This window comes from Monodelphis domestica, chromosome X, assembly GCF_027887165.1.
Source record: "Monodelphis domestica isolate mMonDom1 chromosome X, mMonDom1.pri, whole genome shotgun sequence".
NCBI classification, from domain to species: domain Eukaryota; kingdom Metazoa; phylum Chordata; class Mammalia; order Didelphimorphia; family Didelphidae; genus Monodelphis; species Monodelphis domestica.
In genome coordinates, this window is record NC_077235.1 from 52,886,874 (window position 1) to 52,914,403 (window position 27,530).

Consider the following 27,530-nt stretch of genomic DNA (forward strand, 5'->3'; position numbering starts at 1 on the left):
GGAGAGAGGCAGAGAGACAGAGGGAAGCACAGACAGAAACAGAAAAGGAGAGAGATACAGAGGAGAGCCAGAAGGAGACATAAGAAAGGGGTGGGGGAGAATGACAGAAACAGAAAAGGACAGAGATATGAAGGAGAGACAGAGGAGAGAGAGAGAGAGAAGATAGAGAAGAGTCAGAGATGCAGAGGAGATACTGGACAGAGACAGAGAAAAGCGAGAGAGAAAAATAGGAAGAGAGAGAGAAACAGACAAACAAAAAAGGAGAGAAATACAGAGGAGATGGAAAGAGTGGGAGAGGGGAGTGAAACAGAGACAGAGGAGGCAGAAAAAGAGATGGAGAAAGAGACAAGAAGAGAGAGACAAAGAGACAGAGTCAAAAAAGAGAAACAGAAAAGGAGATACATAGGAGGGACAGAAGGAGGGAGAAAGAGACAGAGAGGGGAAACAGAGAAAGATGGAGAAAGACAAAGACAGGAAGCAACAGAGAGGACAAACAAAAAGGGGAAAGGAGAGACACAAAAGAGAGACAGGAGAGAGAGGGTGTGAGAGGCAGAGATGGAAAAAGAGGAAGAGAGATTGAGAGACAGAGGACAGCCAGAAACAGAAAAGGAGAGAGATACAGAGGGGAGAAAGGAGAGATAGAGAATCAGAAAGAGGAGACAGAGAGAGATGGACAAACATAAAGAGAAAAAAAGATAAATGAGACAGAGGGAATGACAGACAGAGAGTGGAGAGAGGGAGACAGAGAAACAGAGAGAAGGACAGAAACATAAATGGAGAGAGATGCAGAGGAGATACTGGAGAGACAGAGAAGGGATAGAAATAGAGTCAGAGAGAGACCAAGAGAGAGGGGAAACCAGAGAGAGGAGACAGAGAGAGATGGAGAGAGACAGAGGGACAAAGATGGGGGGGAGGGAAGACAGATAAAGTAGACAAGAGAAATAGAGACAGAGATAGAGGAAGAGGCAGAGAGAGGACAGAAAAAGAAAAGAGGAGAGGGAAAGGAGAGGGGAGAGAAACGGACAGAGAAAGAGAGATGGAGAGAGACAAAGAGACCAAGGGAGATACAGAGAAAGGAGAGACACAGACAGACAGAAACTAAAAAAGGAAAAAGATACAGAAGAGAGATGGAAGGAGAGAAATAGAGGCAGAGGAGACAGAGAAAGAGATGGGAGGGAAAAAGAGACCAAGGGAGATGAAGACAGAGAGATAGTGAGAGACAGAGGAAGAGAAAGAGAGAAGTAAAAACACTAACAAACAGAGGAAGATACAGGAGATATATCAGAGAGGGAGATAAAGAGACAAGGAAAGAAAGAGAAGGACAGACAGAGAAATAAGACAGAGAGGAGAGAGAAAGAGATCAAGAGACAGAGACAGGGAAAGACAGAGAGAAAAGGACAGAGAAACAAAAGGAGAGAGACAGAGGAGATGGAGAGAGATAAAGAGAGAGGGAGAGAGAAAGAAAAGGAGAGAGACACAGAAGAGAGACAGGAGAAAAACAGAGGAGAAATAGACAGTCTTAAGGAGGAGACAGAGGGAGATGGAGAGAGACAAAGAGGGAGAGACAGAGAGAAGAACAGACCGAAACAGAAAAGGAGATAAGTACAGAGGAGAGCCAGAAGGAGACATAAGAGAGAAACAGAGAGGAGAAAGGCAGAGAGAGAAGGAGAGGACAGACAAAAACAGAAAAGGACAAAAATTCATAGGAAAGAAAAGGAGGAGGAGAAGGAGAAGGAGAAGGAGAAGGAGAAGAAGAAGAAGAAGAAGAAGAAGAAGAAGAAGAAGAAGAAGAAGAAGAAGAAGAAGAAGAAGAAGAAGAAGAAGAAGAAGAAAAGGAGGAGGAGGAGAGAGAAGAAGATAGAGAGGTGAAAGTGAGTGAGAGAGAGGGAATGATATATAGAAAGAGAAAAGGAGAGAGAGGAGAGATAGAGTCAGAGAAGATACAGATGGAGAGAGGGAAAGACAGACAGAAGGACAGAGAAACAAAAAGGAGAGAAAAACAGAGGAGATATAGGAGAGAGAGAAAGAGAAAAGGACAGACAGAAAGAAAAGGAGAGACACAGAGGAGAGTCAGGAAAGAAACAAAAGAGAGAGAGGGAATGAAAGAGATAGAGACAGAGAGAGAAAGAGAAAGAGAGATCAAGAGTAAGAGACAGAGGGAGAGCCAGAGAAGGCTAGCCAGAAAAAGAAAAGAAAAGAGAGAGACAGGAGAAAGGCAGAGGAGAATAGACCAACAGAAAAAGGAGATGGGGAGAGACAAGGGAGGAGAGAAAGAGATAGAGACAAAGAAGAATAGATAGAGAAACAGGAGAAATACAGTGGAGAGACAGGAGAGTGATAGAGAAGGAGACACAAATAGGAGACAGAGAAAGAGAAATGGAGGGAGGCAAAGAGAGAGAGAGACAAAAAGGAGAGAGACAAAGACAGAGGGAGACACAGAGAGGAGACAGAGAGGGAGAGACAGAAGGACAGATGGAAACAAAAAAGGAGAAAGATAAAGAAAAGAGAAAGGAGAGAGACAGAGAGAGGAGAAAGAGAGAAGGATTGAGAGAGACAGGGAGAGAGAGGACAGAAAAGAGAAATAGAGAGAGATACAGAGAATAGGAGAAGGAGGAGGAGGAGGAGGACATATAGAAAGAGAAAAGGAGAGGAAAGATGCCACAGAGAAGAGACAGAAGGAGAAAGTCAGAGGAGAGATAGAATCAGAAAGAAGAGATACAGAGAGATGGAAAGAGACAAAGAGAGGGAAAGACAGAGGAGATAGAGAAAGAGAGAAATAGACAAAGAGGGACAGAGGCAAAGGGACAGAAACAAAAAAAGGAGAGAGATGCAGAGGAGATATAGAAGGAAAGAAACAGAGAGAGGAGACAAAGAAAGAGACAGAAACAGATGGAAAGACAGAGAAGTACAGTCAGAAACAAAAAGTAAAGAGATTCAGAGGAGAGGTGGAAGAGAGGGTCAAGGAGAAATGGAGAGAGGAGACAGAGAAAGATGGAGAGAGACTGAGAAAAAGAGATGTATGTAAAAGAAACATAGAGGAAGAGACAGAGGAGACAGAGAAAGAAAGATGGAGAGAGACAAAGAGACAGATGGAGAGACAAACAGAGAATGATAGAAACAGAATATGAAACAGAGTAGATCCAGAAGGAGAGAGGTAGAGGAGAGGATGAAGGAGACAGAGAAAGATCAGGAGACAGAGGAAGAGACAGAGATGGAGAGAGACAAATACAGAGGGAGAGACAGAAGAGGCAGAGAGAAATGGAGAGAGACAGAGAGAAGGGCAATCAGAAGCAGAAAAGGAAAGAGATATAGAGAGGAGAGTCAAAGAAACACAGGAGAGAAACAGAGAAAGGAGAGAGAAAAGGATATATGGAATGAGAGAGACAATGAAGCAGAAGGAGAGTGAGACAGGAATGGACAGTCAGAACCAGAAAAGGAGATACAGAGGAGAGACAGAGAAAAAAAGATAGTCAAAAGACAGGGAGGTACAGAGAGAGGAGACAGAAAGAGATGGAGTGAGATAGAAGAGTATAGACAAGCAAAAAAGGGAAAGATACAGAGGAGAGAGAAGTGAAAGAGGAGACAGAGAGAAGAGACAGAGAAACAAAGATGGAGAGAAACTAAGAGACAGAAATAGGGACAAAGAAAGGACAACCAGAAGCAGAAAAGGAGATACGGAAGAGACAGATGGAAAGAGAGAAGGAGAACGACCTAGAGAAAAGAAAGAGAGATAAGGAAGGGGGAGACAGAGAAAGAGAGATAGAGAGAAAAGTACAGACAGTAAGAGAAAAGGAAAGAGACAGAGGAGAGATATAGAGACATAAAGAGGACACAAATAAAAGGAGATGGAGCAAGACAGAGGGAGAAGGACAGATTGAAACTGAAAAGGAGTGAATTAGAGGAGAGACAATATAGAGAGAATGAGAAATAGAGAGTCAGAGAGAGGAGGCAGATATGGAAAAAGATGGAGAGAGGGAGGGACAGAGAGAGGACACAGAAAAAGAGAGATGAGAGAGACAAAGGGAGAGACAGAGAGGACAGATAAACAAAAAAGGAGAGACAGAAGGACAGAGACAGAGGGGACAGAGAAAGAAATGGAGAGAGACAAAGAGACAGAGAGAAGCACAGGCAGAAAGAAAAGGAGAGAAAGAGTAGAGACAAGAGATAGAACAAAAGAGAGAAATAATGAGAGAGATGTAAAGAGACAGAGGGAGAACTAGAGAAGTACAGACAATAACAAAAAGAGAGAGATACTGAGAGACAGGAGAGAAACAAAAACAGACGGAGAGAGATGGAGAGGGGGGAGAGACAGGGAAGGACATTCAGGAACAGAAAATGAAAGAAATACAGAGGAGAGAAAGGAGAGAGACAGATATTGAAGACAGAGAGATAGAAAGTCAAAGAGACAGGGAGAGACATAGGAAACAGAGAAAGAGAGATGGAGAGAGCCAAAGGGAGAGATAGAGAGAAGGACAAACAGAAAAGGAGAGACAGAGGAGAGACAGGAGACAGAAGAGAGAGCAGAGACATAGAGAAATAAAGATGGGGGAGATGGCGAGAGGAAGAAACAGAAGAGAGAGAGAAGTACAGACAAACAGAAAAGGAGAACGATGCAGAGGAGAGACAGAAGGAGAGAGAGAGGAGACAGAAAGAGACAGAGAGAATCACAGACAGAAACAAAATAGAGAGAGGGGAGAGGGAGGACAGGGAGAAGGAGAGAGAGAGACAAGAGGCAAAGCAAGAGATAGGGACAGAAGTACAAACAATGACAAAAGTATGCAAAGGAAACAGAAGGAGAGACAGAGAGAGAAGGACAGACAGAAATGGAGAAAGAAGAGAGGGTGAATGAAAGAGTGAGGAGATGGAGAAAGACAGAGAAGGAAGGACAGCCAGGAAAAGAAAAGGAGAGAGATGCAGAGGAGAGATAGAAGGCAGAGACAGAGAAGAGCAATAGAGAGGAGACAGGGAAAGAGAGATAGAGATTTATAAAGAGACAGAGGGAGAAACAGGGAGAGGATAGTCAGAAAGAGAAAAGGAGAAACAGAGAAAGAGAGATGGATAGAGGCAAAAAGGCAGGGGAGACTGAGAAAGACAGATGGAGAGACAAAGAGAGGGAGAGAAAGAGAAACACAGAAAGATAGAAACAAAAAAGGAGAGAGATACAGAGGAGAGACAAAAGGAGACAAGAGAGAGATTAAAAGAGAGAGTCATAGAGGAGACAGAGAGATGGAAAAATATAAAGAGACAGGAGAATGAGAGAGGAGATAAAGATGGAGAGAGAGAGACAGGGATAGAGAAGTACAGACAGTAACAGAAAAGGAGGAGGATACAGAGAAGAGAGAGGATGTTGAGGAGAGACAGAAGGAGAAAGAGGAGAGAAAGAAAGAAAGATGGAGAGTGACAAATACAGAGGGAAAGACAAGCAGAAAAGGAGAGAGGCAGAGGAGATACAGATGGAGAGTGAGACAGAGAGAGAGATATGTAGAGAGATATAGAGAAACAGAGGAGACAGAAAGAGATGAATAAAGAGACAAAGGATGAGAGAGAAGAGAAGGACAGACAGAAACAGAAAAGGAGAGAGATGCAGAGGAGGGACAGAAGGAGAGAGAGATAGAGAGGAGACAGAGAGACAGATGGAGAAAGACAGAGGGAGAGAAGACAGAATCAGAAAAGGAGCGAGACACAGCAGAGAGAGTCAAGGAGTCAGAGAGATAGAGATGGAGAGAGACAAAGAGGAGGCAGAGAAAAAAATGGAGGGAGAGACAACAAAGAGACAGAAGGAGAGAGACAGAGAGAAGCCCAGATAGAAACAGAAAAGGATACAGATATGAGAGAGAGCAAAGCAAAGAGACAGTGACAAAGAGGAGACAGAGAGAGATGGTAAGAGTCTAAGAGACAGAGGGAGAGATAGATAGAGAGAAGTACAGATAGTAACAGAAAATGAGAGATACAGAGGAGAGACAGAAGGAGAGAGAGATGAAGAGAGAGAAAAAGACAGACAAACAGAAAAGAGAAAGAAAATAGAGAGAGGAGACAAAGAAATGGAGAGACAGAAGCTCACATAGAAACAGAAAAGGAGGGAGATAGAGAGGAAAATCAGAAAAGAGAAAAGCAGAGAGGCAGGGGAAACAGAAAGAGCAATGAAGAGAGAGACAAAGGGATAGAGGAAGAGATAGAGAAGTACAAACAATAACAGAAAAGGAGATAGATACAGAAGAGAGGCAGAGACAGAGGAAGAGAAAGAGAACAGAACAAACAAAAAATGAGAGGTATACAGAAGGGAGCCAGAAGGAGAAAGAGAGGAGACAGGAGATAGAAAAAGTGGGAGGAGACAGACAGAAAAATAAAGACACTGTGGAGAGACAGAAGGATACAGACAGAGACAGAGAGGGGACAGAAAAATAGAGATGGAGAGAGACAAAGAGAGGAGACAGAGAAAGAAATGGAGACACAAAGAGACAGAGGGAAAGACACAGAAAGAATCCCAGTCAGAAAAAGAAGAGAGATACAGGCAAGAAATAAAAGGAGATAGGAGAGAGAGAGAGAGAGAGAGAGAGAGAGAGAGAGAGAGAGAGAGAGAGAGAGAGAGAGAGAGAGAGAGGGAGGGAGGGAGGGAGAGAGAGAGAGAGAGAGAGGGAGAGGGAGAGGGAGAGGGAGAGGGAGAGGGAGAGGGAGAGGGAGAGGGAGAAGGAGAGGGAGAGGAGAGGGAGAGAGAGAGAGAGAGGGAGAGGGAGAGGGAGAGGGAGAGGGATAGAGAGAGAGGGATAGAGAGAGAGGGAGAGACAGAGACAGAGACAGAGAGAAGGAGAGAGACAGAGAGAGAGGAGAGAGACAGAGAGGAATAAGAGAAAGAGAGATGGAAAAAGATAAACAGAGGGAGAAAAGAGACAGAGAGAGACACAGTGACAGATGGACAGAGACAGAAGCCCATATAGAAACAAAAAAGGAGAGAGATACAGAGGAGAGACAGAAAGAGACAGGAGAGAGAAATAGAGGAGACTGAGAAAGATGGAAAAAGACATGCTCACTGCATGGATCAGAGTTCTGAAGTCTTTCTGTCACATGTTTTATTTATCTCAGTGCATAGCATAAAGTCATTTCAATTGTGCCGTCACTTGGAAGTTTAATTTCACTATGTCTCTATTATTTTGAAATCTGTTTCCAGCTTTTTCAGCCCTCTTATGGTTTTAACTTAAGCGATCCTTATGGTCGGCTACTGGAAACCAGATACAAAAGCCTGCATGATCCGCATCTAAGTGCATACTACAAGCGCAAAGATATCCTGAAGAGATTAAAGAAAGGAGGTTACATCACCAGCAATAACAAAGTGGGTTCAGTCATTTTTAAGTCATGAAAATGTTTTATTGGCATGGTAGATACTTGGCACTCAGGACTCACTCATCTAAGTAAGTGGCCAGTGGGTGACTCCATAGATTACCCCCAGTGTTCGGGTCAAGAGAAAGCAGACAAGTCCTGACCTATTGCCTCAAACTGAGATGACTTCATGTTTTTTTTTTATATTACCTTTCCTTTTGAGGAATTAATCTTTCTGCAATCTCAATCATTTAAAGCTAGAAAAGAGAACACATAATGGAGAGAGATGGCGCCAAGGGAAAGGCTAGTCGTCTTCAAATATTTGAAAGGCTCTTACCAAAAAGAGGAATTAGACCTATTCTTCTTGACCCCTGAGAGCTTCACTGAGATAGGCAGAGAGTTGTCAATTTGAAAAAGAAGAAAAACTTCTCAACCATGTAGAGCCATTCCAGAAGGGTCAAGGCTACCTTGAGAGGCACTTTGTTCTTCTCACCTGAGGCTAGATGATGACTCTGATGGGTGTTTAGATTAGATTCACTTTTATTCAATATTTTGTTGAGCTAAATTCACAGTCACATGAGATCTAGTCCAACTTGTACCTAACCACAGAACTACAACATTGCTAACAAGAGGTCTTTCAGATTCTGCCTGGAAACTTCCAGTAAAAGGGGAATCTAACTTCTGAAAAGACACATTTCACTTAAGTGCAGCAGTAATAGAATCTGCCTCCGGGCAACTTCTATCCATTGTGATTGACTCATGTTGCCCTTTGGGACTGGGCGGAATGTCTAGGCTCTCTTGCATAAGATATCCCATCAAACACTTGAAGATATCTTTTCTTCAAGATCAATATCTCCACTGCCGTAATTGTTCCATTCATCTGCTCTTCTTCAGTCCCCTAATAATCCTGGACATCTTTTCTGGATGCACCTTAACTTGTTGGGGGTTTTAAATATAAGTTTAGGACTTTACTTTTGTCACTCTTAGATTCCACCTTCTGAGGCTTGTCCCATCATTCTAACATGCCGATATCTTTTTGAATCCTGTCATCTAATGTGTTAGCTATCCTTCCTAGGTTATGTCATCTATGCCTTCCTCCTAGTCACTAAAGCACAGGGCCAAGGACTGATACTTGGGCCGTTCCACTATGGACTCAATTTAAGTTGACATCAGTCCATTGACAATAACTATTGTTTGAGTCCAGTCATTAAAGCTATTCCAAATCCAACTAAATGTTCCATCATCTAGTCAAAAAGTATAGCGTGGGGTACTCTGTCAAATACTTCACCAAAATCTAGGTTTACTATGCCCAGCTTTCCTTCCCTCTTAATTATGAATTTGAAGCTCCTAAAGCTGGCATCATTTCAACTTCAGCAACCAACAAATTCTTTTTCATTAGAATCAGTAGTTCCCTTTCTGCTTGAGCACATCAGCCTGCCCCCATAACTGCCGATGCTTTCTAAGGAATTAAGTGATCATGAAGGCAAGTCTAAAATGTGTCAGCTATTCTGGCTTGAACAGATTTTTCTGGTGGCAGAGTTCTGGAAAGATGAAGTTCTCCCCTTCCTCAACCCCACCTTCATCACTCTTCCTGTTTCTGGGCCAGGTTTCTTGAGACTTCTCTTCTATTCCCCCCATTTGAACTAAAGGACCTTCACTTATTGTAAATCTCTTGTCTCTACTCCACTGAGCCACTACCAAATGTGCTCTGCCAGACTTTCCCCCTTGTGTTCCCAGATTACTGCACTGGGATATAGCTTCTTACTACGCATTACTACTTCCCCAGGCCTTTTATCCATTTTGTTCCTTCAAAGTAAGGTAGACGTTTACGTTTTGCTCCAGAAATCCACATCTTGCTTCTTCTTAGTGAGATGTTCTCTTTCCAGATCTGTCCTCCTCTTCTTGAAGTCCCTACTTTTCGATCAGCAGAGATGACCAAAAAGGCAATGGTGTCTTTGAGATCTTCTGTCTCTTGACCAGTCTTTCACAATCCTTGGCAATGGTACCTTCTGGCAACTCTTCATCAGTGTACAGGGATGGACTCACCAGGAATGAGGGAGTTGTCAGGTTTGACAGTTTTGCAGAGGATCTCAGTTACATCCAGGATATGTACCCATAGTTCCAGCAAGCTCAACAAGGTAGGCACTGCAGTTCTCACCAGGAGGCCAAGAAGCACCATGGAGCCCCTCAATACTCCTCCTGGCCATTCCCAGATGCTTCTCTCCTCATGGCCCCTGTGAAGCCTTAGAACTCAAGAAGAGGCTTCTTCCTGTGAGGGATCAGCCCTCTCCTCTACAGAAAGAAGCCCATCCCCATTCACTTAGCTCCAAACATTCAAAGATCTTTCTTCTTTATTTCCTTCTCTGGGTCACATCTTTCTACTACTCCCCTCCCACCTTCCTCACTCAGGTTAGGATTTCCAGCTGCCTCTCCTGAGCAGTTTTCTTCAATTTCTCCATATGGCTCTCCAATCCTTAAAAGATTTCATTATATGCTAACCTGAAATGGAGACCTGTATTCATGAACTGTCACCTGTTCTAGGACAGAAACCAGGCAGAAATAGAATAGCATGCTTTCCACAGGATACTTCTCAATGCTCCTGGCTGCCCTGACTGCTTGAATCCAGTTGCTCAGTCCTTTATAGTTCTTTATGGCTTACCACATGGCTTTTTTATGTTAGAAGCTCGGCCACTGGACAAAGCTCGCTTTATTTTTATCTTTCTTTTGGCCTTTTCTTCTAGCATCTAGGATGATACTAATCTTTTGATTGGTATTTGAGACTGGCAAACCTTGCCACAAATAGAAACTTCTCTGGACTACCTTCCTGTGAGGGTCTCAAGGAGGAATTCAATTAAAAGCAAGGTTTTATCTAATTCCATCTAATTACCTGCCTCTTTTCTCCTTTTCCTATCAAGTCTCACAGATCTCCTGGTTCTCTAACCTTCACTCTTAAGTAGAGGCTGGATTAGATGATTTCTCTGGTCCGTTTCAAAGCAAAGAGTCTGTTATTCCATGGCTATCTTCTTCCAACTGCATACAACTGGGCTTTCCCATCGTTATAAATGTGCGTAGGGTTGCCACTATTCAGAGGAAGAGTTTCTGGATCCTTTTGAAAACCTAGAAGGAAAAGGTTTCCAGAATAGAATGTCATTAGATTCTTATTGTTATTTTGTTTCATTTATCTAATCATCCCGTGTTGACTTGTCACCTTACCTGCCTTCTTGGTCAAGGACATTTAGTAACCTATTCTTGCTGATACAGTCTCAAAGGGTTGCCTTCTCAATTGGCCCTCAAACTTGTTACTGTAATAACTCCAGGACGTGTCTATTATGGGGTAATAACCCTGAATTTGGATATTTTCTTCTCCAGATCGTATGCACTTTGAGAGAGTTTAATAAATATCGACAGTACCTGACAAGCCTCAAGTTAGACTTTGAAAGAAATTATATAAGAGAACAAGTAAGTAAAACATCGAATTGTTTTTCTTCCGGGGCTTTCAGAAATTTTCCTTGAGAAGAGTTTGAAAAAGAAAAGATACAAGCAATGTGACTGACTCATGGCATCCCAGGCAAAGGTTGAGAAGACTGGATTCAGACAAACACTAATTATGGGGAGTTCAAATTCTTTCTTTCTCTCCAACATGCTTCTCCTTCCAACTTTTAATCCTGTCTCCTACAGCTGAAAACTTATCATAAACTTTGACTCTTCCCTTGGTTAATTAACCTCTTATTCCAGTCCCACTGCCACACCCCTAATATAAGCCCTTATTGCCACCCACACATACTAGTGAAATAGCCCCCATCTTCACTCCATCCTTCAAGATGACTTTATTTGCTGAGATCCAGCCATGTCCCTCTGCTCAGAATCCTTCAGTGGTTCCACACTGGCTCCCAAGTAAAGGTTAACTTCTTTAACTTGGCATTAGAGGCCCTCCGGGATCTGGAGTAGCCCTTTCTTTCTAGCTTTCATATCCTCTTCACTCACTCTCGCATCCAACCACACTGGACTAGTTGCTATCTATACTCCTTGGCCACTCCTAGGGACAATAAAGTTGACTGAAAATGAGAGGGACTGCTCTGTGGTATGAAAGCTGATCATGCAAAGCAAAGTGTCCCCAGAGTGAGGGTTGTCCTAATCGCTTATTCTTTCTCCCTCCCCCCTTCTCGGCTACCTTTAGAGCTCAATCATTTGAAAGGGCTCAGTTCTTCGGCCTGGATAGAGACATCTGGCTTTGGGGGGGCTAGTTGAGCCAAATGTAATATGATTGAATTCTTAGCCAAATGTAGGGGATCATTTTCTCTCTCAAACCCAAATATACATATAATTTTAGAAAACTTACGTGGAAATTTGTTATTACATGTAATTAGCAAAATAAAATATCTTTAAAATAAAAACCCTCAAATATAAGCAAAGCCAACAAACAAACAGCAAGTATATCTGACACACATGAAATTCTTAACCCATGAGTCCATTTTCTTTCAGAAAATGCTCGAAAAGCAAGTCACCAAACTTCAGGAACACAACCAAATCCCAGACAGCAGAGACGCTGCCCAGTTTAGAGAATGGCTGTTGCACGAAGGCACACAAACTATTCAAGACCAAGAGCGCTTAATAAGGCACAGGTATGCCTTCCCTCTACTTGGGTTTCAGATCAGGCCTGTGGACAGCGATGTCAACAACAAAAGCCAAACAGGTTTTTCGAAGGCATTATTAGCAAAGGCATGAAACCTGTGCTGGGGGCCTCGGGGGCTGGCTGCATATGGAACTGTGCTGTGGGCAACAGGGGGCCAGTTGCTGGCTTGCCCAGATGCCATATGCACTGCACTGTACTCCCCTCTTAACCCAGGGAGACAGACCTTTCTGCTAACTTTCTAAGTTGTCTTGTGATAGAAGAATGTTTCACCTCATACTTTTGTTGGTTCTGCTGCTCCAGAATTCTATTTGAGGCATTTTTAACAGTTATCAGCAGGTGAATTTGGAAGAGCTCGGAGAGATCCTGCCTTATTCCACCATCTTGGCCCTGCCCCTCACCACTTCTGTTTGTCTCTTTTAGTGAACTCAATAGTCAATAAATCAAACATTATAATATATAAAAAGGACAAGAAAGAGGATCATAAGAGTTAAGTGTTCATTTCTGGTCATTTAAGAAACAGAAACCAACCAATGAGATGGTTAAGGGCTATTGCTGTTGACCTTTTCTTTGTCTGCATTTGTACCCTAAAGATATTTAGATATGATCAGTAGGGAGCTGGAAAAGCTTGAGCGCTCTGCTGAAGAACGGCATCTAATCCGCATGAACGAAGAAGAGAAAAGGCAGAGGGAGCACACAAGGAGAAAACTCAGTCTTCGGAGGAAGATTGAAGAGGTAAGAAAAGAGCCACTTGAATCGGGAGGAGCTTTCAGTTCAAGGTAACAAACGCTACATAGTTATTCATTTCACCCAGAGCAAGCACTGTGGTAGGTCCTAAGGAGTGCAAAGCATAGGTAAGAAGGCAGTGGGGTCACAGTGGAAAGAGCTCTAGCCCTCCGGTAAGCAATCATGCCTCTGCCACCCACTACCTGTGTGACTTTGGGCAAATTACTTCTCCTCCCTGGGTTTCAGTTTCCTCTCTTGTAAAATTAAAGAATTCAACTAGATGGAATCTGAGGTCCTTTCATTCTATGATCATCCTGTTCCCACGTGGCGCCATGGAATCTGGTCCCTTCCCTCATGGAGGAATGAGACAAATAGCTACAATAGGAAATAATGCATGTTAAGCGTGAGAAAAGTACTACATGGGATCTGAGGGAGAAAGGTCGTTAATGGGTTCCCAGAGGGGCCAGCATTTCAGTTGGACTTTAAAGGATAAGCCATTGGGGAAAGGTATTCCATATAGAATAAACACTGAGAACAAGGGCAGAGGCAGAAGGGATACAGAGCATGTTCATGGGGAGGGGAACAGGAAGCTTTGGTGGAATGTCAAATGAGATAAGGCTGCAAAGGAAAGAGTGGCAAAAGATAGGGGCAAGTGGGTGGAGAGAGGAGCCTTGATGAATGAGATGAAAAGTTGGCTTAGCAGACACACAGGGAATCACAGAAGGGTTTGGAGCAGAAGAATGATAGTTACATGGATGCATAAGACTCAATCTGGCAGCAATATGGAGTTAGGTTTGAATTGGGGGGAGAAACATCAAAACCTGTTGGGATACTGCACTAGTGCAAACAAATGATGATAAAGGCACTCATGGCAATGGCAGTGGAAATGGAGAGACCTGGCCACAAGCAAGGGATGCTGGGGAAATGATAACATATGCCATTGTTTTACTTCTAATAATCTATCGCATTCAGCAGTAGCAGAATTTGAATTTGAACTCAGGACTTCTAACTTCAAATTCAGGACTCATTCCTGAATCCCAAGAAGCTGATTAACTCCTTTTCTTTTGGATGAGCTCCTCTGGGCTGAGCTGATAGCCTTTAGGCCTAATCTGGGAATGCCTGCTCCTTTGCCCAGTAGAGGGTGGGGCAGAGGAGGAGGGGTCCATATTGCAAAAGCCCAGTGATAGTGAAAAAGGAGAAGCTGTGTTGTATAAAATAAACTCCACTCTCTAGGAATGGAAAACAAAGGAGATGTTACTTCTGACCCGAATTGGTGAAGAAGTTAAAAGAGAAGCTCGAGTGGAGGAACAACGAAGGAAAAGTCGAGAGGAGAGTGACAGAAAGGTACAGAGGGATTGTTGCCTCTAAGGGTGACTCTCTACAGGGAGGCCTCTGCTGTTAGTCCTGAGCCACCACATCCTTTGTCCCGATGGGTCCCCAAAGATAGGTAGTCGCCAAAGCTTACTCTACCATATGAGTCAGATGCTGGCTCTCTCTCCGCTCTTCCCCATTTATAACAGGATTGCTTTGGACTTTCCCAAATGTAAATGAATGATGTGCACAAAGACCAGAATCTGAAAAGTCTCCAAAGAAAAGAACCCAGCTGCTTTTCTTAGGCCCAGAGATTTTTAAGAGAAACATTCACAAAACTGTCCTCCCAAACGTCTCCTTTGGTACTAATATTAGGCTAAAATTTCAGATACTTTCCAGATTTGCACATTTCAGGAGCAAAGGAGGAAGAAAAAGGGGGAAACAACTTGACATGCTAATGCCCAGATACATCCATCTTGCCCCTGCCACCCCCAGAAGGCAATCTCTTCCTATTCTATGTACCAGGATCTGCATCCCACTCTGGTGGGACCCTAGAAGGATGACTTGGCTCAAAACTTTGCTCTAAATATCACAAGGGCCAAGTCTTAGAGTAGCTTTCAAAGGATGGTTTACAGCCCAGGGAAGACAACAAATGTAGCATGGCTTAGTGGAAAGAGCATTGGGTTCAGAGTAAGAGGACCTGGGTTCAAATCCCAGTGCGCAGATTCCAGAGACATGGAATATGACCTTGCTTTAGTCACTTAAGTCCTTCAGATCTCAATTTCTCAAATGTAAATTGGCTGGAGGAGGTCATCTCTAAGGGCACTTCTAGGTTGTTTTACTGTTGCCTAAAACTAATCTAGATTGACCAAGACCACTAACAGTACCACCTCTCCTCCTTCCACCCCTATCTAGAACTGAAACTATTTCCCCAGTGCTGGCCCAGCCTCTGGGATGGAGTAATATGTCAATATGTATTTCGCTGTTACATATATTCTCTCATCCATGTTGAAGCAGGAGAAGAAATGCTTCCCTACATATCCAGCATGTTATTTTTGTCCTTGTCCTAGGTGAAGTTTAGGGAATTCAGGAATAAAAGCATAACAAACCAATACCATTTTTTTGATAAAAGGGACTTTGTATCAGGAAATGTAAAACTGACCTTACAAATGTTCTTAAATATTTTAGAAACAAGCACTTCTTGAGAAAAAAATGGCCTATCACTTGCGAAAAATGCAAGGGAATGGCTATAGAAAAGAAGAAACAGAGAAAACATCATTGGAATTTAAAGCAGGAGATGGGACATACTTTGAAAGTGATGAGATTAGAAGACAAGGTAGCCAAGTACAAGCTATTTAGCTATCTATCCCTTCCTGCCTCTAAGTCATTCTCATAAGCCTTTCATTCTCACTCCTGGGTCTTTCTTATTCATAGTATCTCCTCCACTGCTCTGTCTCTCATTTGATCTCTGCCTTCCTCTTCTTTCTCTTTCCATCTCCTTTCTCTCCTTCCCTCCCTTTCTCCCTCCATCTCTTTCTCTCTCTCCCACCCTCCCCCTCTCCCTTCTTCCTTTCCTCTCTCACTCCCTCTTTCTTGGTCTCTAACACTCTCTCATCCTATTATCTCTTTTTCTCTTACTTTCTTTCTCTTTCTCATACTCTACCTCTTTCCAGTTGTCTCTTGTACTCACTCTGTCTCTCATTCTGTCTTTCATTTTCTGATTCTCTCATTCTTTTTTCAATTGTATTCTCTGGCTCTTCCATTTTCACTCTCTGCGGTCTCTATTATTCTCATTTTCTGTCCTCTATCGATTTCCACCTCTCCAATTTTCTCTCATTGTCTGACTATCTCATTCTAGGTCTCTCTCAGTCTCTTGGTCTGTTCCGAGCTCTCAGCCTCCCTCTTGTTTGCCATGTCCCCTTTTTCTCTCTGCCTCCACTCTTCCTCCCCCATTGTCTCTCTCCTTCATTTTCTCTGTCTCTAACTTTTTTTTGTCCTTCATTTTCCATCTCTTTTCTCTCTCTCCCTCATTCTATCTATGATTCTGTCTCTCTTGTTCTCATTTATTTCATCTCACTTTTTGGTCTGTCTGCCTGCCTCTCTGTCACTCATACTCTATCTCATGCAGTGGTTCTCTGTCTCTTGTGCTTATGGATTGATTCTCCATCACTCTGTCTTTCTTATTTGCTGTCTCTCTTTTATATCTCTCTCATTCTGTCTCTTCAATCTCTTAGCCATTCTCCATCTCTGACTCTCAGGCTCATTGTGTCACCCATCTCTCCCTAACTCTGCTTCTTTTGCTTCCTGTTTCTCTCATATTATCATGGTTCTCTTTCTCATTCTCTCATTCTGTCTCTCATTCCTACTCTCTCTCATGTACTTTGTCATTTGCTTTCTCCTCTTTCTTGTTCGCTGTCTCCCATTTTCTGTCTCTCCTCTTTTTCATTATTTATCTCCTACCTTTTATCTCATTCTCTGTCTCTCTCTACTCTCTCTTACTGTCTCATGCTCACTGTCTCTATCACACTATCTCTCGTTTCCTGTATCTCTTGTATTCTCTTTCCTCTTTTTAGCTCTCTCTCATTCTTCTCTTATTCTGTCTCTCTCCTTTTCTTTCTACTTCATTTCCATTTTCTGGCTCTCCTCTTTCTCATTCTGGCTTTCTCTCCATCTCATTCTGTCTCTTTCATTTTCTTTTCTCTTATTCTCCTCTCTGATTTTGTCTCTTTCTTATTCTCCTTCATTCTCACTTTCATTCTTTGTCTTGCTCCCTGATTCTCTCTCTCACTATATTCCTCTATCTCTTCCTGTCTGTCTCTTGAATTCTCCATCTCTCCTTCCTTCAGTGTCTCTCATTCCCTCTCAGTCACTCATTCTCTCTCTCATTCTCTGTCTTTGTCTCTTGTTCTTTCTTCCTTTATAACTGTCTCTTCTCTCGTTTTGTCTCTCAACCTGCCTTATTTTCTCTTTATCACTCTTTTGTTCACTTGCTCTCTGTCTCTCTTTCTTGAACTCTTATTCCTTTCTCATTGTGTTTCTCATTCTTTATCTTTTTTCTCTTTTAATCTTTCTACCTCAATCTCTCCACCTATCTCTCAATCTTTCATTTCATCTCTCTCTGTCTCTGTCTCTGTCTCTGTCTCTCTCCTTTTCTCTCTCATTTGCTTTCTGTTTCTCTTTCCATCACCCTTCTTTCTCTGCTTCTTCCTCCTCCTCCATGGGCATATAGATATAAAATAGATATAGCCAATGTCTGCTTAGGTATAAAAGTAAACTAGAGAATAGATTCCTTGGCCTTCACCTTTATAAAAGAACTTTTCTCATTATCTTTCTATAAGCTATTTCGCCAAAGAAGAAAAAGAAAAAGAATGAAGAAATGAAACCACCTGAATCGAAAACATCTCGTGGATTTAAAAGTAATTGAAATCTCTTGTCAAAGAAATACTAAAATGACTCAGAGGTAGTTTGAGCAAATTCTGAGGATGGAAATCTTACTCCTCATGGTATTCTCAGATGGCCGCTGTAGAGCAGCCATGGCCTCTGAAGGCCATGCCAGACCAAGTTGGACTGCAACCTCGGTTACATTCCTCCTGACTTTACTTCCTGCTATATATTCAGAGTTTGGGACTTACCTTACATATCTGGTATACATAAGGGAATATATATATATATATATATATATATATATATATATATATATATAAATACACATATATACTACTATATATAGTATACATTAAAATAATAATATATGACAGTATAAAATGTGATAGAGATAGATAGATAGATAGATAGATAGATAGATAGATAGATAGATAGATAGATGATAGATAGAATGCCCTAGAGTTTACAAAGTCACTTCACCCTGCCAGTAACTTCCCTGAATTCTTCCAGATGAGAGGTAGGTAGTGCAATATGTCGTCCATTTTACAAATGATGGTACCTTGGCTCAGAGGGGAAGTGTCTTGCCTAAGGTGACATCTTAGGTGGAATTTCAGGACTGGTCTCTTGGGTCCCAAATGAAGGCTCTTTTTTATTTTCCAACCATCCTACCTTTTCTGCCTTTCAGGGAAAGTTTTTGTTTGCATTTATGCAAAAGACAGGTGATGTGCCAAATGGTTATTAAAAAATCTATCAGATTTTAAAGAGATTACTTTCCCAAGTCAATAAAAATCTCTTTCAACCATGTTTTGAAAGATAATTTAATATCCTCACTATATGAATATTTCCATGTGAATGTTTTTTATTGAATGATTCACATTTAAAGAGAAGTACTCATAGAATCCTACCAAATATGTTGGGTAAGTCCCAAACTCTGAACTGGGGAAGAAATCTGCCTCAACCAATCATCTCCCTCATTTCTTTTGACCTGAAACTAAATAACCGAAAGAGAATACAGATCCATTTGAGTATTTTGTGTTCTGGTAGTAGTCTAGTTTACCAAATCCCTCTTAGACCAGGGCAGCTAGGTTGCTCAGTGGATCGAACACCAGTCCTGGGGTCAGGAGGACCTGGGTTCAAATTTGGACTCAGACACTTCCTAACTGTGTGTCCTTGGGCAAGTCACTTAATACCAATTGCCTAGCCCTTGCCCTTCTGTCTCAGATTGTTACTAATTCAGAAAGTAAGGGTTAGAAAAATCCCTCTTAGACCACAGTTGAACCAGCCTCTATAATCAAGCCCCAGATCCTTCAGAATATAATGGAATGTTCATTTGCTAATTTTCTTGTGTTAGTAGGAATCAATGTGACAAGCAGTGTGTTGTGGCAGATAGTGATCTCTTAGAGAGAAAAGACCTAGATTCAATTCCTACCTCTATCATGGATTGACTGGGTGACAGTCTCTTGATATTCTAGATTCAAAGCTGCAAGGAAGGTGCCAACTTGCACTAGTAGAAGGAGTTTCCCTAAACCACTGAAATCACAAATCCATCCTTCTCCCTATCTCATATATTATGGTCTTTTTTCTCTTTAAACTTTTACCTTCTGTCTTAGTATCAGTTCTAGGACAGAAGAGTGGCAGGGGCTAGGCAATGGGGTTAAGGGACTTGCCCAGGGTCACACAACTAGGAAGTGCCTGAGGCCAGATTTGAACTCGGATTTGAATCCCAACTCCAAGCCTGTTGCTCTATCCACTGTGCTGCCTAGCTAACTGCCCCCGTATAACAATAGAATGACAGTGTTAGAGCATATTCAAGCTGTATATCATGATCCTAAGAGCAAATGGTGGAGAGATTCCCCCCAAAAATGCTCTGAGTTCATGATCTCACACAGGTGGTGGGAACTCTTTCCATCGGTGCTCCTTGAACCCTCTGTTCATCTGGTCAATCTGATGGATGCTTATCAAAGACAATAGAAAAATAAGTCAAGAATTTACAGCCTCCTTGGCATTGTCATTTTCTGAAATTTGATGGGATTTCTCTTTGGTGTCTTCAGGGCATACAACACTTTCTGTTCGACCTTCTCGTAGTAGTACAAAGAGTGGGACCAAGAAGTCAATGACATCCATGTATTCCCAGGGTGATGTTGATGACGATGGTATTGGCATGAGGGTATGAAGTTTCTGAGTTTCACATATGTTGGTTGCTAAAGACATTGCTCTAATCACATCTGCTTTCTATTTAGAGACCTACAGGGGCTCCTCTTTGCTTTCCGATTAAAATATCAGCTCCTGATTCTGCTATTCAAGACCCCTGGCATCTGCCTCTCCAACTCAATTTCACAAAACACTCCTTGCCTCATTTCTACCTCCCAGAACTCTGAACGAAATTTCTTCAGAGGCTACAGCTTCCTAAAGCTTCTCCAGCTGCCAATACTTTCTCTTCAAATTATTGTGGATTACGGTGCACAATTATCTATATCCACGTTATGTTCTCCCTCCCCTCTCTCTCCCAACCCCAGGACAACAGGGCGAGTTGTGTTTTTGTCCCTGTACCCCACAATGCAATGCATATTAACAGATGCTTTAAAAATATCTGCTGCGGTCCAGAAATGTTTGTGACCAGCCCTATGAGGTAGGTGATGACCTATATAGAGCTGCTGACATCTCTCTGTAGCCTTGTCACAATATCTATATCTGTGGTTCATGATGTCCTCTTCCCCTGACTTCATTAGTGTGTGGAAATCTCCCATGTGTAAGGAAGCTCTTCCTCCTGGCACAGATCAGAGTCTTAGAGAATGCCATCTTTTTAATCCCATTTTACAAAAAAAGAAACTGAGCTGAGACCACATAGCTACTAAGTGACAGAATCAGGACTGCTCTGCACACTCACCACATCCTAGCATCTCAGTGCTAACCACTCCCATTTCACAAAGGTCTGGTGGTTTTACAAGTCATTGTCCCTCAATAGCCCTGTGAGCAAGGGATGTCAATGCATTAATGTCATAGGACATAGAGCTGGCAGAGGCTGCCTACTCCAACTCCTGGGGCATCTGACAGGAAGAACTAAAGGCCCAGGGAGGGGAAGTGACTTGCCCAAGGTCACAAAGGGAGCAGAGCTAAGATCTGAACCCAGGTCTTCTGACTCCCAAGTTAGGACTCTTTCTGTTCTCCCAGACTACCTGCTTATATATTAGTGTATATATATTTTTAGAAGAAACTGAACTTCAGAAGGGTCAAACAATTCACCCCAAGACTCACAACCAGGAAGTAGCAGGGCCAGCCAGAACACAAACCCACATCTTGTAAATGGGGTGTTCTTTCCACCTCACCTCTTTGCCTGTCCCCCTCCCTCTCTCCCTCCATGAAAGGGCCTAACACTGTACTATTTGTGTATACTCCTAAAAGAACAGAGTGGGCTCTGTTCTATATGGTTCTGTGATCTGCCCTTAAGCTCCAGCAGCAAATTTAGGGTGGCCTGCCCTGCAGAACACCTGAAAGGTCAGCCCCACCTCAGCTTCTGCAAAGGAAGGCATCCCCACCCCAATCACGGACTCACACTGCTAGGAAACTGCTTCATCGTGGTGAAAGGCCAAAACCTTTATCAGGATTTGAATTACTAATAGACTTTGTTTCTGTCTTCCATGTTAAATCATACAGCGAGATGACGATTTGACTAAAAAGGCAAGCACAATGGAAACTAGAGGTAAGGCAGACCTACCAAAAAGAATCTGGGTTTATGGGCTGTCCTATTACTTCATTTATTTAAATTTATAATAACAATCATAATCATTTGGTTGGTGTTTTCTGGTTGCTGTGAGGAGTATAGGGTGAGAATTATTCTGCCTTATCTTACAAAAGAAGAAACTGATACTGAGAGAGGCTCAGAAATGATGAGAGGAAGCCCCATCTCAGTAGTCCTGTGTGGGCTACCCTTCCCTGCCCTTAGTCCCTTCAGCCATACTAGAGGGCTTCTGCCCTGTAATAGGACCTCTGGATTACGTTGTCCTCATTTCTTTTTTTTTATTTGGAAAATTGTATTTAATTAATTAATTTATAATATTTTCCATTGTTAAAAGATTCATGTTCTTTCCCTCCCCTACCCCCACCTCCCTCCCATAACCAACATGCAATTCCCCTGGGTTTTACATGTGTTGTTGATCAAGACCCATTTCCTTATTATTGATATTTGTACTGGGGTGATCATTTGGAGTCTACATCCCCAATCATGTCCCCATCGAACTACATGATCGATCCTATGTTTTTCTTCTGTGTTTCTGCTCCCACAGTTCTTTCTCTGGATGTGAATAGCATCTTTCTCACAAGTTCCTCAGAATTGTCCTGGATCACTGCATTGCTGCTAGTAGAGAAGTCCATTACATTTGATTGTGCCACAGTGTTTCAGTCTCTGTGTACAATGTTCTCCAGTTCTGCTCCTTTCACTTTGTATCACTTCCTGGAGGTCGTTCCAGTCTCCATGGAATTCCTCCACTTTATTATTCCTTTTAGCACAATAGTATTCCATCATCAACAGATACTACAATGTTTTCAGCCATTCCCCAATTGATGGGCATCCCCTCATTTTCCAATTTTTGGCCACCACAAAGAGCGCAGGAATGAATATTCTTGTACAAGTCTTTTTCCTTATTATCTCTTTGGGGTACAAACCCAGCAGTGCTATGGCTGGATCAAAGGGCAGACAGTCTTTTGTCGCCCTTTGGGCATAGTTCCAAATTGCCCTCCAGAATGGTTGGATCAATTCACAACTCCACCAGTAATGCATTAATGTCCCGACTTTGCCACATCCCCTCCAACATTTATTACTTTCCTTTGCTGCCATATTGGTCAATCTCCTAGGTGTGAGGTGGTACCTCAGAATTGCTTTGATTTGCATCTCTCTAATTTGCATCTCTAATATAAGAGATTTAGAACATGTCCTCATTTCTTAAAGGACAAGTAGTTGCTTTCTGCTCAGAATATTGAGTCCTGTCCTCTTCATGAAGGGCTTCCCAGCTGTTTCAGAGCTCTACATTTTCAATGGTCCTTCTTCTCTTATTCCTCTAAAGGTGGGGCATTCTGTTGGGGGTATATGATGGACTAGGGGGCTGCTTGTGTCCCTTTCAACTTGAAAACTCTGCACTTCTGGGAAACCAACCCTTTGCACTGCTTCAGTTGTTTTGAGAGTTGCTTCTTCTACTTTGTTTTTATTTTTTAAAAATAAACCCTGACCTTCCATCTTAGAATCAATACTGCGTAGTATTGATACTGAGCAGTAAGGGCTAGGCAATGGGGGTTAAGTGACTTGCCCAGGGTCACAGAGCTAGGAAGTGTCTGAGATCACATTTGAACAAAGGTCCACCTGAATTCAGGCCCAGTATTCTCTCCACTGAGTTACCTAGCTGCCCCACTTCTTCTACTTTGGCTGCATTATCCTCTGTCTTTGCTTTACTACATTCATTCTGCCCAAGGTCACTAGTTGATGATATGGTGGCTAGAATTTTGGATTTGAGAGTCAGGAAGATCTGAGTTCAAATGCTACTTGTATGTCCTTACTAGCTGTATGACCCTTAGCATGGACAAGTCACTTTCCTTTTTTCTTTTCTCATCTGGAAAATGGAGATAATAATAATACCTACCTCCCAGGGTTGTCAGGATCCAATGAGATCGAATTTGCCAAGCAGCTTGAGAACCATAAAGTGCCAGGGAAATGCTTGTTATCCATTTCAGCATTTTCTTTGTTATCTTCCATCTTAATAAGTTGTTGGTTTTTTCAGTATCCCTTTTCAAGACAGACATTCTTGTTTTTTTTTTTTTAATATATTTTATTTGATCATTTCCAAGCATTATTCGTTAAAGACATAGATCATTTTCTTTTCCTCCCCCCCACCCCCCATAGCCGACGCGTAAGTCCACTGGGCATTAGATGTTTTCTTGATTTGAACCCAAGACAGACATTCTTTTAGTATATGAATTAATTATTTTGACAGATGATTGATAGTAATATTTCAGATATATTTCATTCCTCTCAAGATTTTTAGCTAGCTCATGTTGTGCGTTTCTTGCCTCCAGGAACACTTGCACTTTCAAAGGGGACACTTGGAGATAGTAGTTCAGTTCAACTGTAGGAATTATTGGTCCTGCAATAAGCCACTGGACAGCTGTCTGAAAAGGGCTTTCAGTGGTGGCTTCTTCATAAGGCTATACAAATCCTTCACGTTTAAAGGTATTGTCCTCACAAGAATGGCAAGCCTCTCAACAACTTTCTTCTTTTCAGCTTCAACTATACCCATAAAGAATATTATCAAGCCTTCATCATCACTGTCAACCGGTCTTCAAAAGGAAGAGATATTTAATTATAATATTACATTTGCCCCAGATATAAAGAGATCACCCAAGGTAAGGAGGTGTTATTGTTTGTGCAAAAATGGCATGGCAGCAATATGTGTTGCCCTCACCTTGATTAATTATTGAGCCAAACAGCTCAGCCTGGGTTCTACAGGCCAATTTCCTGAATAGAGTCGGGCCAGAGGAAGACATTTGAAAATTTATGTCATCTCAGAGTATTACTGAAAATCTCCTCTGGCTTGTTGCCATAAAAGTTGTCATTACTAGGGCACTAAATGGATACAGAAGGCCGGTGGAAAGTTTGTAGGCTTACCAAAAAATGATGGATGTGAGGGTTTTAAAAAATATATTAGGGAAAAGCAGCTAGATGGCTAAGTGGATAGAGAGTCAGGCTTGGAAATGGGAGGTCCTGGGTCCAAATCTGGCCTCTGACATTTCCTAGCTGTGTGACTGCTCTTCTGCCTTTGAGCCAAGTCAGAATTGATTCTAAGACAGAAGATACAGATTTTTAAAATATACATATTAGATAGGGGCAACTAGGTAACACAGTAGCTAGAGTATCAGACCTGGAATTGAGAGATTCAAATCTGGCCTCAGATACTTTCTAACTATGTTACCCCAACCAAGAAACAACAACCCCATTTGCCTAGCCCTTGCTGCTCTTCTGTCTTAGAACTGACACTAGGACAGGACGGTAAGGGGTTTGAAATATAGATATTTTCGATGTGCCTTAGGTATCAGTGGTCCACTCACTTCTCCCAAGCTGTCACTGTGGCAAGGAGGGATGCTAGGTTCTCAAAGGCTGTATCAAAAGAATTCAAGCTCTGCCATGGCAGAAAGGCATCAAGGCTGAGCCCAGCAACAGAACCAATATCTGTCCTTCAAAGGCCAGCCCACCTAGTTAAGGGAGAGGGGCTCATTGCATGAAGCTTGACCACTGTTTCAGCCACAGCATCTCATGAAAGCCAGCCATCCTGGGAGATGCCATCAGCTACTTGTTGGCAGAGAGGGTACTCCCACCAATGAAATCACAGACTTGGTTTGAATAGGCTCCATGCAAGGCAATAAAATATTATAGAAGTCAAGAGATCGGAGTTTCAGGGGCCCACATTCTCCCTGGTACCTTAGCTGAGTCAAACCAAAGAGGAAGAGTTCGTAGTCCCCAAGCCGAGAAATTGGCCACACATTTTCCATGAGCTTTTGAATTCTTTTTCGAATGGTAGATGACTGTACTGGGCCCTCCATACTGTACTGCCTCATCCCCTTGTGATAAATGGCAGGTAATTCCCAAGAGGCCAGCTTAAGCTGAGAGATGATGGAGGATGTTTCCTACATGTAGCATCCACAGATCTTTACAGTGACTGAAAAACAACTTAGGTCTCAGAGGCTCTATGAACTCTGGGAATCAGAAATAGGTGGCCCACGGCATTTGAAAGAAATTCTTCACCATCAAGGGGGAAAGTAATTATCACGTCATTTGCTATGGATCTAAATGATGTCTCTTCCTGGATCTCTCACTAACTCACTTTAGATCCTTGGAAAAGTCATTTAACCTCTCATTTTATGGAGAATACAATGAAATGGCTTACCTTGGGCCATCCAGTAGATGCAGAGGCAGGACTTGAATGCAGATCCTCTAGGCCAGCACTCGAGCCACAGTGGCCTGCTTCTTCCACAAAATAGCCAAAGGCCAGGCCCCTGAGGAACAATATGGAGAATAAACTTGAAAATACATACTTTGACCAAGGATATGGAAAAGGAAGCCAAGTGCCCTGTTAATTCACTTTATTCTATATTGAGCAAAAATGTGCAAAGTACCAAACCCCTTTTTATTAAAGGGTTCTCACATTAGAGCTTCTGCTTACATTGTTCTATCCTTTAAGAAGGCCATTAAGCAAAATCCTTCAGCCCCAAATTTCTTCCTGAAAGTGGCTGAAGTGCTGGGCCTGGAGTCAGGAAGACCTGAGTTCAAATCCAACCTCAGGCACTATTTGCTAAGTAACTCTGGGCAAGTCACTTCACCTCTTTCTACTTCAGTTTCTTCGTTGGTAAAAGAAGGGTGATAATAGTACCTACCTGCCAGAGTTGGTGTGAATGTCAAATGAGAAAACATTGGCAAAGCTCTTTGCAACCCTTAAAACAATGTCCACTATGATGCCATCAGTTATTATCTCATTATATATGTGATAATACATATCATATTATCAATATGATAAGAATGATGATGCTTGGTTGTTAAGCCTAGAAACCAATGTGAAGGGACGGCCCTCCTGAGTACCTACAGGTACTCAGACACTTACTAGCTGTGTGACCCTGGGCAAGATACTTAACCCTGTTTGCCTCAGTTTTCTCATCTGTAAAATAATCTGGAAAAGAAAATGACAAACCACTCCAGTATCTTTGCCAAAAAAATCCCAAATGGGGTCATGAAGAGTCAAAACAAAAAAAACCCAACATAAACAAGAGAGCTTATGCCACAAGGGCCATTACCAAAGCCAGGTATCGCATTTCACCCTTCCCCAAAATTTGCCTCCATGGATTAATTGTCCTTGATGGAAAATCCTTGAGGTTTCTTTGTGTTTCTCTGGGCTAACTGACTTCTCTGGATTTCAGTTAATTATCCAAGGGTCATGATAAATTAGATGAAGAGTTTTCTCTTCCTTTTAATAAACTCTGCTTGTACATTTCTTATGATAAGGGGAATATTGGTTCACTTTCAAAATAAGATCTTGAATCTTTTTAATTCCTTCATTGTAAAAAATTTAAAAACAAGCTTGAGCAGATGTTCAAGTTTTAAGAACCCTCTCTCTCTCTCTCTCTCTCTCTCTCTCTCTCTCTCTCTCTCTCTCTCTCTCTATCTCTATATATCTCTCTCTATATATATATATCTATCTCTCTCTCTTTCTCTCTCTCTTTTTTGCACGTGGTACATACAGAGAGAACTACCCACAACCCTGTATGACAGACCCACCACCAAGAAGCCAAGCTGTCCCTTTGAGATAGGTAAATTGTTATCTTCATTCACTGTGTGCCTAAAATATGCTGGCTCCCACGCCAGGTACTGAGGAGACACGGGCCCCAAGACAAACTCCTCTGGGGGGTTACAGTCTAGAACATCAAATGAGAGAATCTTTGCCACACACTCAGCAGAACCTTAAAGCACCTTCTTCTTCTTATTCTTATTATAGTTGGGGAAGCAGGCTCAGCATATCACAATATAAATGCCAGACACAAAGAGGTGGACCAGATGAGACAACACGTGCGAAGTACTTTGTAAACTAGAAAGCCTCCCTATTACTTTGAGCCTTTGTTGTTTCAGGCCAGCTGTGCTCCCCGTCTTCTCAGGAAAGGCTTCCCACAGAAGGGTGGAGCTTGAACTGGGTCATGAAGACTTGGTAAAGCCTACAAGGAAGGAACATAGAGAAGGATAGGTAAAATACTTTAGGTGAGGGGAATAGTGTGAGCAAACATGAGGAGGGGTTGTGTATGGCATGTGCAGGGGATGAGGAGTTCCACATACATTACAAACAACAAAAAAGCAAATGCTCTAGGGCATTGCAGGAACTGAATTAGATTCTCATTAGAGACTTAGGGCTAAATGAGTGACAGGCTTTGAGTGAAAATATTCAGTTTGTATTATGATGGAAAAATTGTACCCTAATATCCTTCCTAAAATGAAGCAACCAGAATTGAATACAGCATTCTAGCTGTGGTCTGCCTAGGGCAGTGATGGCGAACCTATGGCAGAGCACTCTCTGTGGGCACACAAGTCACCCCCCTACACCCTCCCCACTGTTCCTTACTAGAAAAGTAGAGGGACTGGGGC

The 27,530-nt window shown here is 42.3% G+C and overlaps 2 protein-coding genes across 3 annotated transcripts in view; one reads left to right on the forward strand and one right to left on the reverse strand.

The window, feature by feature from the left end:
• FSIP2 (fibrous sheath interacting protein 2) overlaps positions 1-27,530 on the forward strand; it is a 52,873-nt gene that overhangs the window by 13,853 nt on the left and 11,490 nt on the right. The window contains exons 3-12 of the mRNA XM_056808879.1: positions 7,166-7,327; positions 10,684-10,773; positions 11,797-11,936; positions 12,538-12,679; positions 13,904-14,014; positions 15,170-15,317; positions 17,320-17,397; positions 19,417-19,532; positions 21,020-21,065; positions 23,634-23,755. Coding sequence (XP_056664857.1) covers positions 7,166-7,327; positions 10,684-10,773; positions 11,797-11,936; positions 12,538-12,679; positions 13,904-14,014; positions 15,170-15,317; positions 17,320-17,397; positions 19,417-19,532; positions 21,020-21,065; positions 23,634-23,755 — 1,155 coding nt within the window. The remainder of the gene's footprint in view (positions 1-7,165; positions 7,328-10,683; positions 10,774-11,796; positions 11,937-12,537; positions 12,680-13,903; positions 14,015-15,169; positions 15,318-17,319; positions 17,398-19,416; positions 19,533-21,019; positions 21,066-23,633; positions 23,756-27,530) is intronic.
• RBMX2 (RNA binding motif protein X-linked 2) overlaps positions 7,341-27,530 on the reverse strand; it is a 113,514-nt gene continuing 93,324 nt past the window's right edge. The window contains exons 9-11 of one of the 2 annotated variants that reach the window (XM_056808883.1): positions 27,003-27,106; positions 25,294-25,402; positions 7,341-10,431 (exon numbers count right to left, since the gene is read on the reverse strand). The gene's annotated coding sequence lies outside the window, so the exon portion shown is untranslated. Of the gene's footprint in view, positions 10,432-22,995; positions 23,139-25,293; positions 27,107-27,530 lie in introns of both variants that reach the window. The other variant, XM_056808884.1, reaches the window with a different exon arrangement.